The sequence below is a fragment of the Aspergillus caelatus genome, assembly GCF_009193585.1.
Source record: "Aspergillus caelatus strain CBS 763.97 unplaced genomic scaffold BDV27scaffold_83, whole genome shotgun sequence".
Lineage (NCBI taxonomy): Eukaryota > Fungi > Ascomycota > Eurotiomycetes > Eurotiales > Aspergillaceae > Aspergillus > Aspergillus caelatus.
The window spans coordinates 75,399-91,375 of record NW_022475346.1 but is presented as its reverse complement, the minus strand read 5'-3'; the positions used below and the strand labels follow the sequence as shown (position 1 = coordinate 91,375).

General features: G+C 44.9%; 4 protein-coding genes across 4 annotated transcripts; 3 read left to right on the top strand and 1 right to left on the bottom strand.

The window, feature by feature from the left end:
* Positions 1–3,065: 3,065 nt before the first annotated feature.
* Positions 3,066–5,762, bottom strand: BDV27DRAFT_145060 (M13 family metallopeptidase; the record flags this gene model as incomplete). Its single annotated transcript, XM_032070351.1, has 6 exons — positions 3,066–3,143; positions 3,244–3,644; positions 3,714–4,815; positions 4,884–5,371; positions 5,435–5,661; positions 5,719–5,762. The coding sequence occupies 6 exons, from the start codon at positions 5,760–5,762 to the stop codon at positions 3,066–3,068; spliced, it is 2,340 nt and encodes a 779-aa protein (XP_031927816.1).
* Positions 5,763–11,847: 6,085 nt separating this feature from the next.
* BDV27DRAFT_111533 (guanine nucleotide-binding protein subunit alpha) lies at positions 11,848–13,475 on the top strand. Its single transcript, XM_032064542.1, has 6 exons — positions 11,848–11,903; positions 12,001–12,178; positions 12,230–12,414; positions 12,506–12,669; positions 12,721–12,979; positions 13,042–13,475. The coding sequence occupies exons 2-6, from the start codon at positions 12,049–12,051 to the stop codon at positions 13,381–13,383; spliced, it is 1,080 nt and encodes a 359-aa protein (XP_031927815.1). The 5' UTR covers positions 11,848–11,903; positions 12,001–12,048; the 3' UTR covers positions 13,384–13,475.
* Positions 13,476–13,835, top strand: BDV27DRAFT_111534 (uncharacterized protein). Its single transcript, XM_032064543.1, has one exon. It carries the CDS (start codon positions 13,567–13,569, stop codon positions 13,798–13,800), a length of 234 nt encoding a protein of 77 aa, XP_031927814.1. The 5' UTR covers positions 13,476–13,566; the 3' UTR covers positions 13,801–13,835.
* A 556-nt stretch (positions 13,836–14,391) lies between these two features.
* On the top strand, positions 14,392–15,960 carry BDV27DRAFT_128042 (mitochondrial 37S ribosomal protein mS38). Its single transcript, XM_032066897.1, has 2 exons — positions 14,392–14,796; positions 14,874–15,960. Exons 1-2 carry the CDS (start codon positions 14,436–14,438, stop codon positions 15,566–15,568), a joined length of 1,056 nt encoding a protein of 351 aa, XP_031927813.1. The 5' UTR covers positions 14,392–14,435; the 3' UTR covers positions 15,569–15,960.
* The last annotated feature ends 17 nt before the right edge of the window (positions 15,961–15,977 follow it).

Here is a 15,977-nt window from a genome sequence, read left to right as displayed (position 1 = left end):
TAGAAAAAGTACCAGTAAGAACAACGTAAACAGTGATCATTAAAAAAAGAACGGGATGAAAAGAGTGGAGGAGGAGCGGCACGGTGGAGTTGGAGAAAGAGGAAAAAGAGGCCTAAAGGTACAGATTTAGTGGCCACTAACCAGTGAAAAACTACTGTACTCCGTACTAAAAAGAGTTCCAACAGAGCGGAACCATCCACTGCAGCCGAGAGGAACCATCCAGCAAGTAGTCTTGTTGGGAAACTTGGTACAATACACTGAAGAAGCCCCAAAAGGACTGTTTGTTCTCTTTTTTTTTTTTTTGCCCTTCCTCTTTTATGTTGTTTTGAAATATTTCCTTCTTTCTTTCCCTTTTTTTTTTTTTTCTAATTTACCGGCGAGGCAAGGCACTTCAAGGAATTTCGGCGCATTCTGCGGAGGATCTGATAGTCAAAGTATATTTCCTGAAAGCAAGTATGTTCACTCGGTACTAACGAGAGGGGAGTCCCTCTTTCGAGGGATTGCAGATATTAAGTCACCCACTTGGCTTCACCCTCTGATGATGATCTTAGCCATACCAAGTGCGGAGTACTCGTGAACTACTGAATTGCCTACTAGTAGTTCTCTTCTAAAAGTCGGTCAGCTGAGAAGTGTTGATCAACCAAATTCCAGATCGTGGGACGACCTCGCCCCAGCAAATCGTAACCGCGGTACTACTCGTTAGGATACTAAGTAGCCGTGAGACGACGACGCGTCTATCTCTGAGCAAAGGCTGTCATGCCATACACTCGACTTCTTATCGACTTTCTATACCTACTGCTAGTTGAAGTAAGAGTTCCTCGGGTGTGAGTGGTACTATCTATTACATGATAATAAATGGTTTCATAGAATTAGACTCGTCATCGGCGCGCCCTCAGGCCCGACTCAAAAGAATCGATCGGACCCAAATTTATCTACCTATTCTACAATGCTGACGATGCTCGTACATTGAAACTATCGACACACCTCGATCTGTCAATTCAGACTTTCTGTGGTCGGCTTACCGATAGTTGATGTCTACTTCAATAGCCCGCGAGGTAGCATCGAATAGCCCGTCAGAAATACTACCTTACGGAGCTAAAATAGAACGAAGAAAAAAGAAAGGAAAAGAGCTCCATGATTGGACCCAATACCTTGGGAATATTAGAGCTTTTTTTACTTTTTTTTTTTCTCTTTACGTATCATATTTCTTTTCCTTCCCTTCTGGTGTTAATAAGGGCTAGTCCGCGAGGTGCAGTCTCCAACCTCGGAATTTAGGGACAGTAAGTAATGTGGAGCCTCTTGAAAATTGGGAATTTGGGCACATCGAATGATCAGCCCATTTCCAACATCCTAGATATTACCCAACATTATTTATTAATACCCCTTAGATCCCAACAACTGCACCGGGTTTAAAGGAAAGGGGAGAGAGGAAATAAAAGGAGATATTCTCCTCGGCTACAATAGAAGGCAAAAGGGGATTTTTTTTTTTTTTTTTTTAAAAAAAAAAAAGGGGGGGGAGGTGGTTAGAAGGAAAAATGAAAAGAGAAAAGATCATAAATAATAATAATGATAACCAGCATGAAATCATATTGGCCAATCCGTCCAAGCTTCGTGCAGTCAACTTACATTAGCACTTGCGTTGGTCGGGGTATTCGGAAGCCGTTAGGTGCCAATAGCAAGGAGAGATCAGGACCCCAAAATGACAGGAGTTTTACCAGCCTCGGGAATGACGCCGTCTATCAACTCTGGACTATCATTCTTCCGGTTAGCCTGTTGACCGTTGTGGCGGGTCCGAGGCCGATCGTCCCTTAGCGTCCAGTATTTAAGGGATGGAATGATTCCACAACCAGGCGAGGGTAGTTTTTCTAAAGAAAGATATTTTTTTTTTTAAAAAAAAAAAAAAAAACCCTGCAAAGAAAACAAGAAAGGAAAACAGGAAAAAAAAAATCATGTCTCCTATTCAGGCAGCTAGACCTCTAGAACTTTCTATTCTTAGAAAAGGAGATGGATAGATCTACGGAGTATAATGGGCGGGACCCTCTATATGAGAGTGTACGTACCTTTGTACAGTACCAAATACCCGTTCGGTTCATTGATTAGGGAACTACGTCTCAAAAAGCAAAAGAGAAAAATTAATAATTCTCAAAAGAATGATCGTTAAAGTAGAAGGCAACCCCAACAGATGACAAAGAGAACTAACCGCAAACTGACCTTTGATCATTAGGGCTTAGACTGCCAAAATTTGGATGTTAGGCGCCGAAGCCTTGCAGTACCTACTAAAGTGTATCAATATACCCAATTCGGTTGGACGTTTAGAGAGTGATTTACCCCAATTAGGGGCCACGAGAAGCTATCCAAGATGCATAAAGGAAGGCGGCGAATAGGGTGAAGTTCGGATCAGGGAAAGTTGATGGGTCAAAAGTCAGAACCCACCTCCCAGTCGTTCCGTTAGTGCGTAGTCTGTAGTGAGTTAACTATCTGCATGCATACTGCATCACGATAGAGTATATACTTCAACTTCTTGCTCATATGATCAGAAGAAACGTGAGCTATACTCCGTACTTTTGTGAATTCGGGACGGTGTGAGAAAAGTAGCTATCTGATCTTCGATCCGAAACCTTAAGAAGCCAATATAAGCCGGTCAACTCAACGCTAGGCCTTTTCTTACAGTATGTGGGGATTCTCTCAAGTCGACTACTGTCTCATGTCAAACTCTGTTGGCCTTGAACAAGGAAGTGCTCTTTTGCCCGTGTTTAGGCAGCCTACCAGCAAGGCAATTGACCTGTCCCGAGCACATATCTCGCAAAGATATATTTTAGGGGCGGTACGAAGAAAAGCGCGGTGGCTATCAGTAGTATTACACAGCAAGGCAAATGGTGCAACCACGGCTAGTTATAAGCCTACCTGGTAGGACCCCAGATGTTTTCGGTGAAATCAGCCCGTAAATAAAGCTTGTGACCCATACTTTACGCGTAGATAGAATTGCAAAATAAATCAATAATTACTCCCACAAAATTGCGCCATTCATTGATGGATAATGGAGTCCACTACTTCGTCCTTCTCGGCTACCAGAGCTTGCAGACGGGCTTCTTCGTCGGGCAGTTAAACGCTTCCTTGAATTCTCGAGAGTTTTCCATCGTTCCCTGTGGTGATCGTAAGCTGCGCTGCTTTCGTGAGATGTTCCATTTGATCACAAAAGCTGATTCAAGACTGAAGAAGCAAAAAGAAAACCATAGCACTCACAATAATCCTTGCTGGTTTGGGGGCATGTGGGTCGCTGTAGATAGCCTTTCGAGCGGCTTCTGCAGTAGTCTTACTACACCACCAGTTGGCATATGAAATGAAGAAGAGCTGCTCCTTGGTAAACTTCGAAAGACCAGGTAGCTGAGAATCCGGGGAGACCTGCTCATGCTTTTTCCAAGCGTGATATGCCGCACCAATGCCTCCAGCATCCGCGATATTCTCACCAAGGGTAAGACGTCCGTTGACGTGAAGGGGCTCTGAATCCTGTTCAGGAGCGGTGAATTCCGAGTACTGGTCGACGAAACACTGGGCTCGTTCTTCGAACGCGTCGACCGTCTTGTCATCCCACCAATCAGTATAGTTTCCAGTCTCGTCGTAGTGTCTACCCGTCGAATCAAATGCTATTGCAGCAATGTAAGTCAATACGTCCCTCAGTAGCCCCAACTTTAACATGTTGTCTCGCGACTTACCATGTGATAGCTCATGTCCACTGACAGCTCCAAACGCTCCATAAGCCAGGTATAAAGGAGCAGACGGCCCGTAAAATGCTGGTGGTTGCATAATCCCGGCAGGGAAAACGATCTCATTGCCAGGAGGGTTGTAATATGCATTTACAGTGGGCGCAGTCATGCTCCATTCATTTTTATCTGTCGGCTTTCCTAGCTTCGACCATTCATTGTGTAGGTCAAACTTTGCGGCGGCAACTGTATTCTCGAAGAAAGTTTCGTTGGATACCTTCAGGTGCTGATAGTATTTCTCCACGTCTGCTGGATCCATCACATTAGGGCTTTTCGTGGGATAGCCAATCTTCTGAACAATATTCCCAACTTTCTTGATCGCCAGATCTCTCACTTCGGAGGGCATCCAGCTTGTCTGACGTAAGGTATACACGAAACGCTCCTTGATGTCTGACACTATCTGATCACCAAGTTCCTTTGACGCTTCCGAGAATGAATCGAGAACGTAAAATCGGCTCAATGTCCAGCCAAGGTTATCGTCCAGGGACTTAATGCATTTTCGCCATCTTTCTTCTGTGGCCTGCGGGTCCTTTCCTGCAAGCCTATTGTTAAATTCACGAAGAGGCTGGGTTTTCGCGTCTTCTATTTCATCTGCGTAGGTCTGTATAATTTTCCAGTTGAAATAAAGATTAATAACCTCCCTTGGGGTATCGCTTAAAATGGATGATAATGCTTCCATATAGGACGGAGAGCCCACTATCAAGCGGTCACCTCTATAGCCCGATGGTGCCAGAGCTGATATTATGTCTGACATGGAGATCTGTGGGAGGAGAGATTGTGTCTCCTCAATGGTCCGCGGGTTATAGGACTTGGTCACATCTTCTTGACTTTGTGTGTCCGGGGTAATATCTGCTATTTTTGCTTCGAAAGCAACGACGTCACGCAGGTGGTACTTTGTCCCGCTACCAGCGGTAAATTCTCCAAGCACGTTCTCCACTACTGTAGTGTATTCTTTGACAGTTTCCGTATTGTTATAGTATTCCCTTGCTGGAAGTCCGATTTCACCAAGGGGATTCACAAATATTGCGACCGAGTCCGGGTCACGATCGTCAGACTATAAATTTAAGGCAGGTTCAAAGTCAAAAAGGAGCGTGGATTACTCACAGCAACAAACGGGGATACCAGGGCCTCGACACCGGATTCCATGAGGTAGAGTATTGCTTTTGTTAGGTCGGTATTCGATCCTCTAAGAGAGGTTGAATCTCGGCTATATATCTTCTCGAACTCGGCCAGCATATTATCAAGCGGTTTGCTTCCCCACTTAGTGACTGTCGTCTCGTCCATACAGGCAGTGTATGCTGCCTTCAATTTCTCAAAATTGTTTGAATCAGCCGGCTCCGAAGGTTTTGAGGAGCTAAGCAAGTGGCGAAGGCGCGTCTGCGCAGTTTCACTCATCATAGTTCCAGCAAATATGGCACCCTGGTCAGGGCGCATGTCATGCCGTTCTCTCCACCCCCCGCAGACATACTGATCGAAATCGGTGCAGGGATTAATTTGATCATAATTCGGGTCAAGGTTATAGAGAATCTCAGATGCGGCGTGTACACATTCGGGGCTCTCGCAAATCGAAGTTGTCACAGGACGCGGAGGAACGCTTTCAGATGGTCCGTCTGATACAACCAGCCACTAGGTCAGAGAAAGTAAGGAATATGGCAAGGGTAACGGTGACGTACTAGGAATTATAAACCAAAAATAATAAGAGACTGAAATAAATGACAGAATTGCAAATATTGTACAGCGGGCGAGTGAGAACCATGATGCATTGTTCCTCACATGGCCCTCCCGAAGCTCTCCAATATGGGTTTCGGCATCTTCGGAATATCCAAGAAACGATCGACTTTTCTCAAGCTCTGGAGTCGAAACGTCTCGCAAGAGGGAGGCACTTTCAAGCTCCTCATCGCTGGTACATGCATGATAAGCATCCTGCCGCTGTCTAACGAGATGATTGACTGCTTACCTTTTAAGGGGGGAGCTGGGCATGCTGTCCTGCAGGCCGCGCATCTCACCTTTCACACGGGGCACAATCACATTCAATGATATAAGATAATGAAGATCCCACTAGTTCGCAATATATTTTCGTATAAATGCCTAGCCTGGCACCATCGAGAAGCAATCAAAATGAAGGAGATAAATTAGGAGGCATGGTTGTTGTTTCACATCCATTGATGGCGTCACATGTTTATCATTGATGAGTCAGCTTTTTATCCTACGTTCAAAAATGCCGACACTTAGGTGTTAATTTATGTTTGCTTCGCTGGACATCACGAAAAAAACAAAGAACATTCACCGTTAAGAAAAAAAAAGAAGAAGAAGAAGAAGAAAGAAAGAAAGAAAGAAAATTTCAAGTGAACCCCATCTAGTACGATTGACGCGATCTCAAAGAACAGTTTTCCGAATGTGCCTCACCTACTTGACTTCAACACAGATACTTTTTTAATTGGATAAAACGAGCGCCCCACAACTCCTTTTAAGCTTATGTCAAATTGGCTCAACAAAGAAGGCATTAACTCGAGTTTGCCAGGCTTTCTTACTATAAATGTTGCATGTCCTATAGTACCTAAAGATGGTTTATGACAGGAGCTGTCTAGCTAACAATTGAATGAATACACCAATTTGGGCATGACAACCTCGGAAATGAGCGCATCGGCGTCATCACAGCTCGCCATGCCAATCAAGACGTATACACAGTACGAATCCCTGACCAAATCTGGTCGGTCTTTTACAGTGTCTAAGATACACCCTGATGTATCATAACGCCAAGGCTAACAAACATCGTTTTCCAACGTCAGTGAGAAAGCATGGCTTTGCTAAGAATTCCAGTCCCCACTTAGATATGATGTATTCTGTAGGGCTGCTCGGTGCCGGGTGAGGGCATATATATATGACAACGCACCTTTTCAACCTCGCGAGTAGTAAAATATAGTACGATTATGATATAAATGTAGATACTAATAACTAATAACTTACCATGAGAACATAAGGCAATCATATCCCGGATTTAGTTGGGTGTTTGTGCTTGTACTCCAGTTCAAATACGAACAGCTCCGCAACCAGGCGGAAATGCCTCGCACAATGTTCGGGATATGGGGCATTGAAAACGGTATATTTACCAATGAAATAATGAAGAACGGCTCCGTGGAGAAGACGAGATCATTGGGATTGGTTAGAGACAAAAAAAAATTGGTAAAGCGACTGGTCTAGAATGATACCCAACATTATTGGCCTTGTTTCCTATCTCCGTAGCGGTAAATGATCTACGGAGCATGAATTCTTCAGTAAAGTAGAACAGTTATTTTCTTTTTTTTCTTCTTTTTTTTTCTGTTTCACTGATTTTCTTCTTCAATTTTCTGGAGCATTCTAGAGTCATTACTTATTGTGAGGAGTACTAGTACTGATGTTGACATTTGCAGTGGTATATGTCAGATTGTCTAAATACCAATCAGCAATGGATACAAATCTATCATATAGATGAGACATGGCGACTAGCCAAATAACCTTGTTTTGGCTTTCTTCCCGGCGTTCCGCTGTAGAAGGGAGAATGTATCAACTAGGATTCACCCAAGTCGCTAAAGGTTGGGGAAACAGTGGACCTATAGTAGCTGAACATATTGCCTTGGCTCGTGAGCGGAAGAAGCCACGCGAGAATTTAGACCCAACTCTAACCGGGCCAGCCACCAATCCGTAAGAATATCAAACGAAACTAATTACCGGCAGGCGTGGACTGCCGTTTCTAGAACTCTCCCGACTGGGATGAAAGGGACTAGGGTTTAAGACGATATTGGAGTCTGAGCGCTTCCACTGCCACGCGAGACACACAGAATTATGATCCATCATGTGTTTGCAGTACATATCGTATACCTTCTGACAGGTGTGCCCTGTCGAGAGGGTTGCCTTGGAAGTTGGAAGTCAATAACATTGGCGGCGACGGCATGGCATGGATCAGGGTCATGAAAACTTAGTGAAAGCACTCCGCCTGGGCTGTGGGGCTGCGAAAGTGAAACATGTCATGGACGAGGATCATTTGCTCCTTTAGGCAATAAAGAACACATGGCTTGGGGGGAATCATGTCATGTTCTTCAGTTTTAGTTACACATCCAAGACAATTGGCAAGAGCCAGTGGCAATGAACTTAACCTGTCGAATATGGGCTTGGGAGGCCTCAAACTTGCAGAAGATGTGCTAGATTGAGCTAATATGAATGCAGGAGAGATCAGTATCACCCCATGCCTCAAGGCCTACATAGTGTACTAGGTAAGCACCGTTTCTTATGTATGTACGTTCCTCCATTTGCGGGGGAGAGAAGGGGAAGAAATGAAATGAAAGACTAGGAGGCCAGGTCAAACTGCATGCCACTGGAGAGCTTTTAGTGTTGACCTCTAAACTATGAATCGACTCGAGTGAACGCTGAGATAAGCTTTATGCATAGGCATAGTGTAATAGTATTCGAATAAACATCTAATATGTATATTGGATTTCCTCCATTGTCATGCCTGCTAGAGCATCAGGCATATGATGTTTAGTGATAACCCGTTGTCCTATTGTCAACTGAGCACAGGCATAAGAAGTGCTGCAGAATGTAGCCCACATAAATTCACCCTTGTCACAAGTTCCCGTCGTGGCTGCTGACCCCGTAAGGTTACTTAATTCGTACAATGTACTCTGTACGGAGTACCGTAACCAATGAACTATTAGTAATCCAGACATGATTTGAACTCGAGATCACGGAATACTCAAAGAATCAAAAAGAAAGAAAAATGAGTGTGTGAGACAAAAAAAAATATATATATATAAATTCAAAAGGGTAGCAAAACAAGAATAGACATCAATACATTAACGACTATTAATATGATCCATCAAACGAGATCCCGCGGACATGTCTGCAACGCATGGCATTGTTTACCTGTTCGAGATGAGCTCAGTCATTGTTTGCTCGGGACTCGTAAAGATTGTGATGGATGGAATGGGTCCTGGCGGCCGGACCTTGACTGCCCCCCCTGCCTTAGTGTCGGAGCGGCGGCCCTGTTCGTCGTAAAGCTGAAACCGGAAGAATGAAATCCGACGCACCGGATGACCCACAAGCGGATTTCAAGGAGTTCTGGGGGGGTTTTTCTTTTTTTTCGTGGTTGTCCCCCCAGGGGGTCTTTCGGGGAGGAGGTATTGCTTCTTTTATGTATTTCTTATTTTATATGTCTGAAACTTTGAATATCATCGTCTACCAAACTTTTCATTGCTGTAGGGCACAGATCTTGGAATAAAGTTTGCGATTCGAACAATAGACTTTCCATGGTTTCTTCAGGTGAGAGGACCATCCGTCGGGTGATGATTTTAGGGGGGAAGGGGGGCGCCGGTACTACTAGTAAGTGATACCACAGAGCAGGTGTTGGTCCCTACTACCATGGGCCTGGGACCACCCGCATGACTCGACAAGAGAGTGCTGTGTGTACCATCGTCGTAAGGTAGACAATGATCACTATGTCTTTCACCAATAATACCAAGGTTTATAGGATGATCATTACGGTGTTCGAGTATTATTGGCAGTCCTTGTTGAGATTCGTGACTTTCTTTTTCTTTGCCCCTCTTTTCCATCTGCTCCGTATGTTCTATAATTTACGGCGATTGTTCCTGTTTATATATTGTATGGGGCGATCTTGCCATATAATTAATTAACTGGGTTACGCTTTGAGCACTGGTTATAAGCGAGGTGGATGAAGTTTTAGGTTCAAACTCCAGAAATCTTCCAAACAGTCATACGAATCATTCCTGATCAATTTTATTATTCTGATCTATCGGGAACTGATTTACGAGCTCATTTCTTTTCAGCCCCATATTTCCCTTCCTCAATATCCTCGGCAAAAAGATCCAAAATACGAATGTCAGGAAATTCAAATACCACAACCTGAGTGAATAGGAATGAAATATCACATCAATAGTGCTGGGTACTAGTGAGGGTTCTTATCAGCCGTAATAGAATCGGCGAAGAAGCAGCCCTTGTTATTCTAGCAAACATCTGTCGATCCGTGCGTCGCATCCGTACCTCGTGGCAATGTTCGGTTGCAGGTTCTGGCAGGACGAGGGGGGACGAGTGGAGTGGGAACCAGTGGAAATTTTGGATCGGAGACTCCGGCTAGGCTCCGGAGTATGTGCATTGTACATTGTAGGAGGGACAGAGTTAACGTCGTAACCAACATGCCGGCTGAGATTTTAGGGATGAAACCTTAGGTAATCATCATGCAATACACCATATCAAGTTATGTACGGAGTATGTTCGAACGTACTGTACAGGACAGGAATTCAAGTATTGGGAGGACTATTTCAATACTACTACTACTAGTAAAAGGATATGTCCAGGATTCAGAACTTAGTTTATGGTTAGTGATACATTCAAGAAGGAGGGGAGGGGGGAAACAAAGTGCCGACAGGGTAATACGTAGGTATTTATTTACAAGGTAGATAGTAGTAGCTGCATACTCTGTACCTACAAGGCAGTTAGCGACCGAGTTTGAGGCTAAGGAATCGTCCAAGGGTGGAACACTTTAAATTTTTTTTTTTTCGAAAGTCCCAGGAGAGTTAAGGTCTCACAATAGGTAAGCAGGCCGTATTTGTGAATTGGCTTTCTTTTCGAGTGAATTTGGGGACAGCCACTCACATGTTAATTTTGACTTTTACGTTATTTGATATTATCAATCCTAAAAATTATTATTATTATAGATATATTTTTATTTTATTTTTATTTTTTTTTGGTTTTCCCTCCCTATGTTGAAGCAAAATTCTCTTTGAAAGGCGAAGATGGCGCCTGGCTGGTACTAAAGGTAACAATGGGTTGTTATCCGCCGAGGCTAATGACACTAACTTTTGCTAAGAACGGAGATGCTGCGGATACTAAAGAATTAACGGACGACACATGCCACGCGCATCTCCTGCTGCTGGAGATCTAGCATTTACGGAGTACATTCTTGGTTCTAGTGCCAGGGCCACCCAACTCCAGAACCGAACTAACGAACTAACCAAAGTCCACTGCAGGACGATGACTCCAAAAGTACCTAAATGGACCTAGTTATCTTACCCGGGCGCTGTGAAAATGGGTCCCCCTCGTCCACTCCTTCTTGTCTCTTGCTCCGATCGGAATTGATTGAATATAACTAACAGATTGCGCGACATTACCACGGATACTACTCGTTCCCTACTGACACTGCTCCTGGTGTTCTCTTCCTTTCTCTCCCACCCACCCCCACCCCACTTGTGTCCCTTCTTCCCGCTCCCTGAATCGGTTTCTGTGGCACGGCAGCGATGTACCACTTGTGGCTATTAATCTTACTATATTGATATCCGGAGCCTTTTTTCTCTTTACTCTCCCCCTCTCTCCTCGTCGTCGCTTATCTACTGCTACTAACGTCCTCATCTTAGGTCAACGCCTCTAAGAGTCGTTGGCGCAATCAAAATCCCGCTTTGAGAGCGGTCGATCAACCACTACTGAATAGAACATTCCTTTGCGCTTTTTGACGTTCCCCATTTGGTTTCGGCAGACGTCGCATGAGCTCGTACCTCAACTCCCATCTTCGCAAACCTCCCCCGTTGAGCCTCCGGTTTGCCATCATAACCCAATTTTGACTGGGACTGAACTTTCTAGTGGCAACAATTCGCAGGACCCTCCTAATTCCATAATTTCTTTTTCGATTTTGCGCTTGGAGTTGGTCGTTGCCGTCACTGGGTAGCTGTGCTGCCTCTGGGATTCTCTCTCTAATTCATCCGGGGGTCATCTGCTGTCGGATAGCCTGGCTGTGGTTTTCAATATTATCACATTTGTCGAGCGGTTCTACAATCGCCTGGACTTCAACCGGCAGCTCATTCTGCCGTGACATCAGGGTGCTGTGTCGTACGAACGGAACTCCAGAATCCACCTCTCGAGTAACTGTTTCAGCTGGAGTTCTGACTTTCGCCCATTTGATCGCAAACAGAGGCACTTCCGTGTTTTCTTTTTGCATTTGTTTCGCTATTTAATTCCACCATCATAAAATAATACTATTATCACAACAAATCGGTTAGTTGCTCTCCCAGCGAAGATAGTCTGCCCACTCGTATTCTGTGTTGGTGGTCGTCGCATGTCTTAAAGGTCACCTTTTGAGTGGTCATGAGCATTTGTCAGGTGTGTCCCCTGATTCACCTGCTGCCATTGGACTTCGCCTGTTCCCCTCCCATGTGTACACCAATGCTCAAGTTCTTAAACTAATTGCCGCCTTCAGAGGTCGTGAAAAAGGTTCTCCTATAAGTGACAGAAAATCACAGGCAACATGGGTTGTATGAGCTCAAAGCCCGTTGACACAACGGACAAGGATGCTTTACAACGAAATGCTCGGATAGACAAGGTCCTGAAAAATGATAAAAAGGTGATGGATAGGACCATCAAAATTCTCCTTCTCGGTAAGTCTCTGGACAAATCTATTTCAGGGATTTGTATTGACAGACCTTAAGGTGCTGGCGAATCAGGGAAATCAACAATCATAAAACAAATGCGCATCATTCATTCCGGGGGGTTTCCTGACGATGAACGCCGTCAAACGCGTGCAGTAATCTATTCCAATGTTGTCATTGCGTTCAAGGTTTTGCTAGATATCATGCGCACGGAAAGCATCGAGTTTGAGCAAGAGAAGACAAAGGTAAATAAGAATCGGAGTCAGCCATTGTTCTACATCTCTCTCATTTGCATCCTGCTTGAAGCATCGACTAATCTTTGATGCCAATCTACAGCCACTTGCGGATTATGTAGATAATTTGGAGTCTGACGTGGGCTCAGATGAAGCATTCTCCGACCTCAAGGTTCGCGATGCGATGAGGGACATGTGGAACGACGCAGGGGTGCAAAAGGCTGTCGCTAGAGGACATGAGTTTGCTCTTCACGATAATCTGCATTAGTGAGTACCGATTTTGTACCAATAAAATAGAGACGGTTATTGACCTTATAGCTTCTTTGATTCACTTGACCGGATATTCGCGCCTGGCTGGCTCCCCGACAATCAGGACATGCTCCAAGCGCGTTTACGAACCACAGGAATTACAGAAACTCTATTTGAACTTGGCCAAATGAACTTCCGAATGATGGATGTTGGTGGCCAACGGTCTGAGCGGAAGAAGTGGATCCATTGTTTTGAGGGTGTGCAGTGTCTTCTCTTCATGGTCGCCTTATCAGGCTACGACCAGTGCTTAGTAGAGGACCAGAACGCTGTAAGAATCTTGCGCTCCTTCCGGATTTGACACATCTATCTAACGCTGTTTCTTGTTAACAGAACCAAATGCACGAGGCCATGATGCTGTTCGAGTCATTGGTTAACGGAGAATGGTTCAAGCGCAAGCCCATCATTCTTTTCCTGAACAAGATCGATCTCTTCAAGGGCAAACTAAGTGTCTCCCCTGTGTCTAGACACTTTCCGGATTTCAACGGTTCGAATACGGACTTTGATGCTGCTGCAAGATATTTCGCTGACAGGTTCCGTGGCATCAATCGCATTCCCGACCGAGAGATTTACATCCATTACACCAATGCGACTGATACAACACTGCTGAAAGCAACCATGGATTCGGTGCAGGACATGATCATCCAGAAGAATCTGCACACTCTTATCTTATGATAATCAATGTTTTATCAGAAACGATTGGCTTCCACGATGATATCCGCAAGCCTGAGGCTGTTCTATTCATTCAGCATTTCACGTTGCATTTTCAGAGCGTTTTCTCTTTCTACGATACTGTGGCCCTCTCCTTAGCCTTGAATTATTCTTTTCACGCTTATTACCCCTTTCTTTTCTTTATACATGCATCGAGGAAGTGGTCTTGGTCGACTCTGTGCTACAGTTCTACTGCAACCTTGCATGAAAAGCTTACACTACTACATGGTGCCTTTTTTATTCGGTTCAGCGACGAGTTTCTTTCTTTCTACGCCATGCGGATTGATACCATTCTATTCTTCTATTCTCTCTTCTGTCGTCATTCATTATGTCTGGCAGTTTCCATGGCTACTTGCTTTTTCTGTCCTTTTCATACTGTAATACATTGTGGCAAAGGCTTCGGCATTTTGTTTTCATAATATCTAGTTTCAATCTTACGATTATTGACAATCTAGTCTGGGCTGAAGTGTCTATAGGTGAGGATTTCTGGTTTGGTGTTTATTGGGACTGGTACGTTGTCTTTAAGGAAATAGAACTCTATTTCTGTTTGAAATGCAGCTGTGTAGGCAAGAGTTTTCTTTTCTCCCTCCTGGTGATAAATACTTATACTTGTCCTGGATGAAAGGATGTTGTTTTGGAATAATTTCCGGGCTATGAGCAATATCTTGTTGATTAGGTTGTATGCAATGCAGCGAAGCCTTCCACGGCATCTCAACGCGTATCACCTCTTAAGAGGTACACATTCTACCTTTGAAAACCGATGCTTTGTCAGTTTATTATCCTCGACATTATTACGTTTAGTACTCCGTACAAGTAAACTCATGGAGAGGTGGAATGATCATTATATCACATGATCGATGTGCTATTCATGCCTCAGGTGTCTAATGAGGAACGAGCTTTACCGGATTAGGCTTCCGCCTGATCGGCTCAACTTCGAATTCGCCTCAGACGACTTCTAACCGGCGTTGTTCCCGACATACTCGTCACCCAGTTTCTGGGCTATTCGACGTCGGAAAATGCTGTCCTCTTCGTTACGCCGGGCTGCATGGGCTCCTATTGCTCCCATCACCGGCATTGCTCGCTCGTCCAGTCAAGCTCTTCCAGCTTCCTCTAATACCCTCTTAGGCGCGGCACAGCATGTGCGTCAGCGCCGTTACTCCTCATCTTCTTCTTCGAAGCCCAGTGACGGTTCCAGAAAAGTTGACGCTTCTTCTCAGACCCCCACAAAGGGCGTGAATGCAAGCGAAAAGCGCGAGGGTAAGGCATCCAGACGAAGGGGAAAAGATAGCAGTGGCCGCAATGGTTCCAAGTCGAACCAGCATATGGTCTTCTCGAGACTGCCTAGCGTTCCCTCCACCCAACACCTCCAACCCCATGGTGAGTAGAGATAGCACCAAGGAGGCGGATAAGGTTCTTAGATTGTCTTTTGACTAACTTTTTCCCTCGCGGAGCAGATGTTCATGTAGCTTCATTCTTTTCTATCCACCGACCTATCTCCGTTTCGACCACTGTTCCTCCTCCTTCTAGCCCTGAAGCATTTGATGCCATATTCACCGCGAAGAAACCCACGAAACATGAATCGGACGATGTGATTCTCACTCTATCTTCTACCGTCAACTCTATGGAGAACCCTGCCTATCATCTAGGCGAACAAGAGGGCTCTCTGAACCACTTCGATATGGAGGGTAACCAGCTCGACGGAATGAACATGGCAGAGCTGAAGGTTTCCGTAGAGGAGCTTACAAGGCGACTTCGTCCATTCCACCCCCCGCCGCCACCGGTTCCCTTCGATGAAGCGAAAGATGCCGGTGCCGTGGAGTCGGAAAACTTCTCTCCCCGCGAAACCAGCTACTCTACCGTTTTGACCATCCACGAGTCCACACATGCGGATGGTCGCAAGACGTACGAAGCTCATACGGGTCCTTTCGTTCGCACTCCAGAAATGGACGCTCCTGGCGCCGGTGAGAATGAAGCCATCATCGACGTACCGTCCCAGCCTGGAACCACCTACATCGAGCGCCTGCGCAATAACCGTACCATGCAAGCGATCAGCACTAAGAGACGGCGTAAGCTGAAGATGAAGAAGCACAAGTACAAGAAGCTTTTGCGGAAGACGAGAACCTTGCGTCGCAAACTTGACAAGGCTTAATCGGGATCTCCCTATTCCCACCTCCTTCCTCTTGCACTGCCCCCTTCCGATCACCTTCCCTCAAGTCTCATGGCATTTTGGAGCTGCACATAGCCATCTTGTCGGACTTGAACCGGTTAGTGATTCCCTCGGTGCTTTACTTCGTGTCCGTCCTTGTGGCTCCCACGGTATATTCATATTCTTGAATATTGCACGTCTCCTATGCATTGTCCACTCTATAGACAGTATCATTTACATAGCTATTTTTTATATCACTTTGTTTGATCGTTGAAGATGGACATATAGCTCTGTATTTTTAATGTGATTATTCGACGCAAAGCTCTGATTGCGCCCTGTACTACTAGATACAATGTAACTCAGTCAACGGTTACACCGATTGCAGCATAAGAAAACTTATGTGTAGCAAATT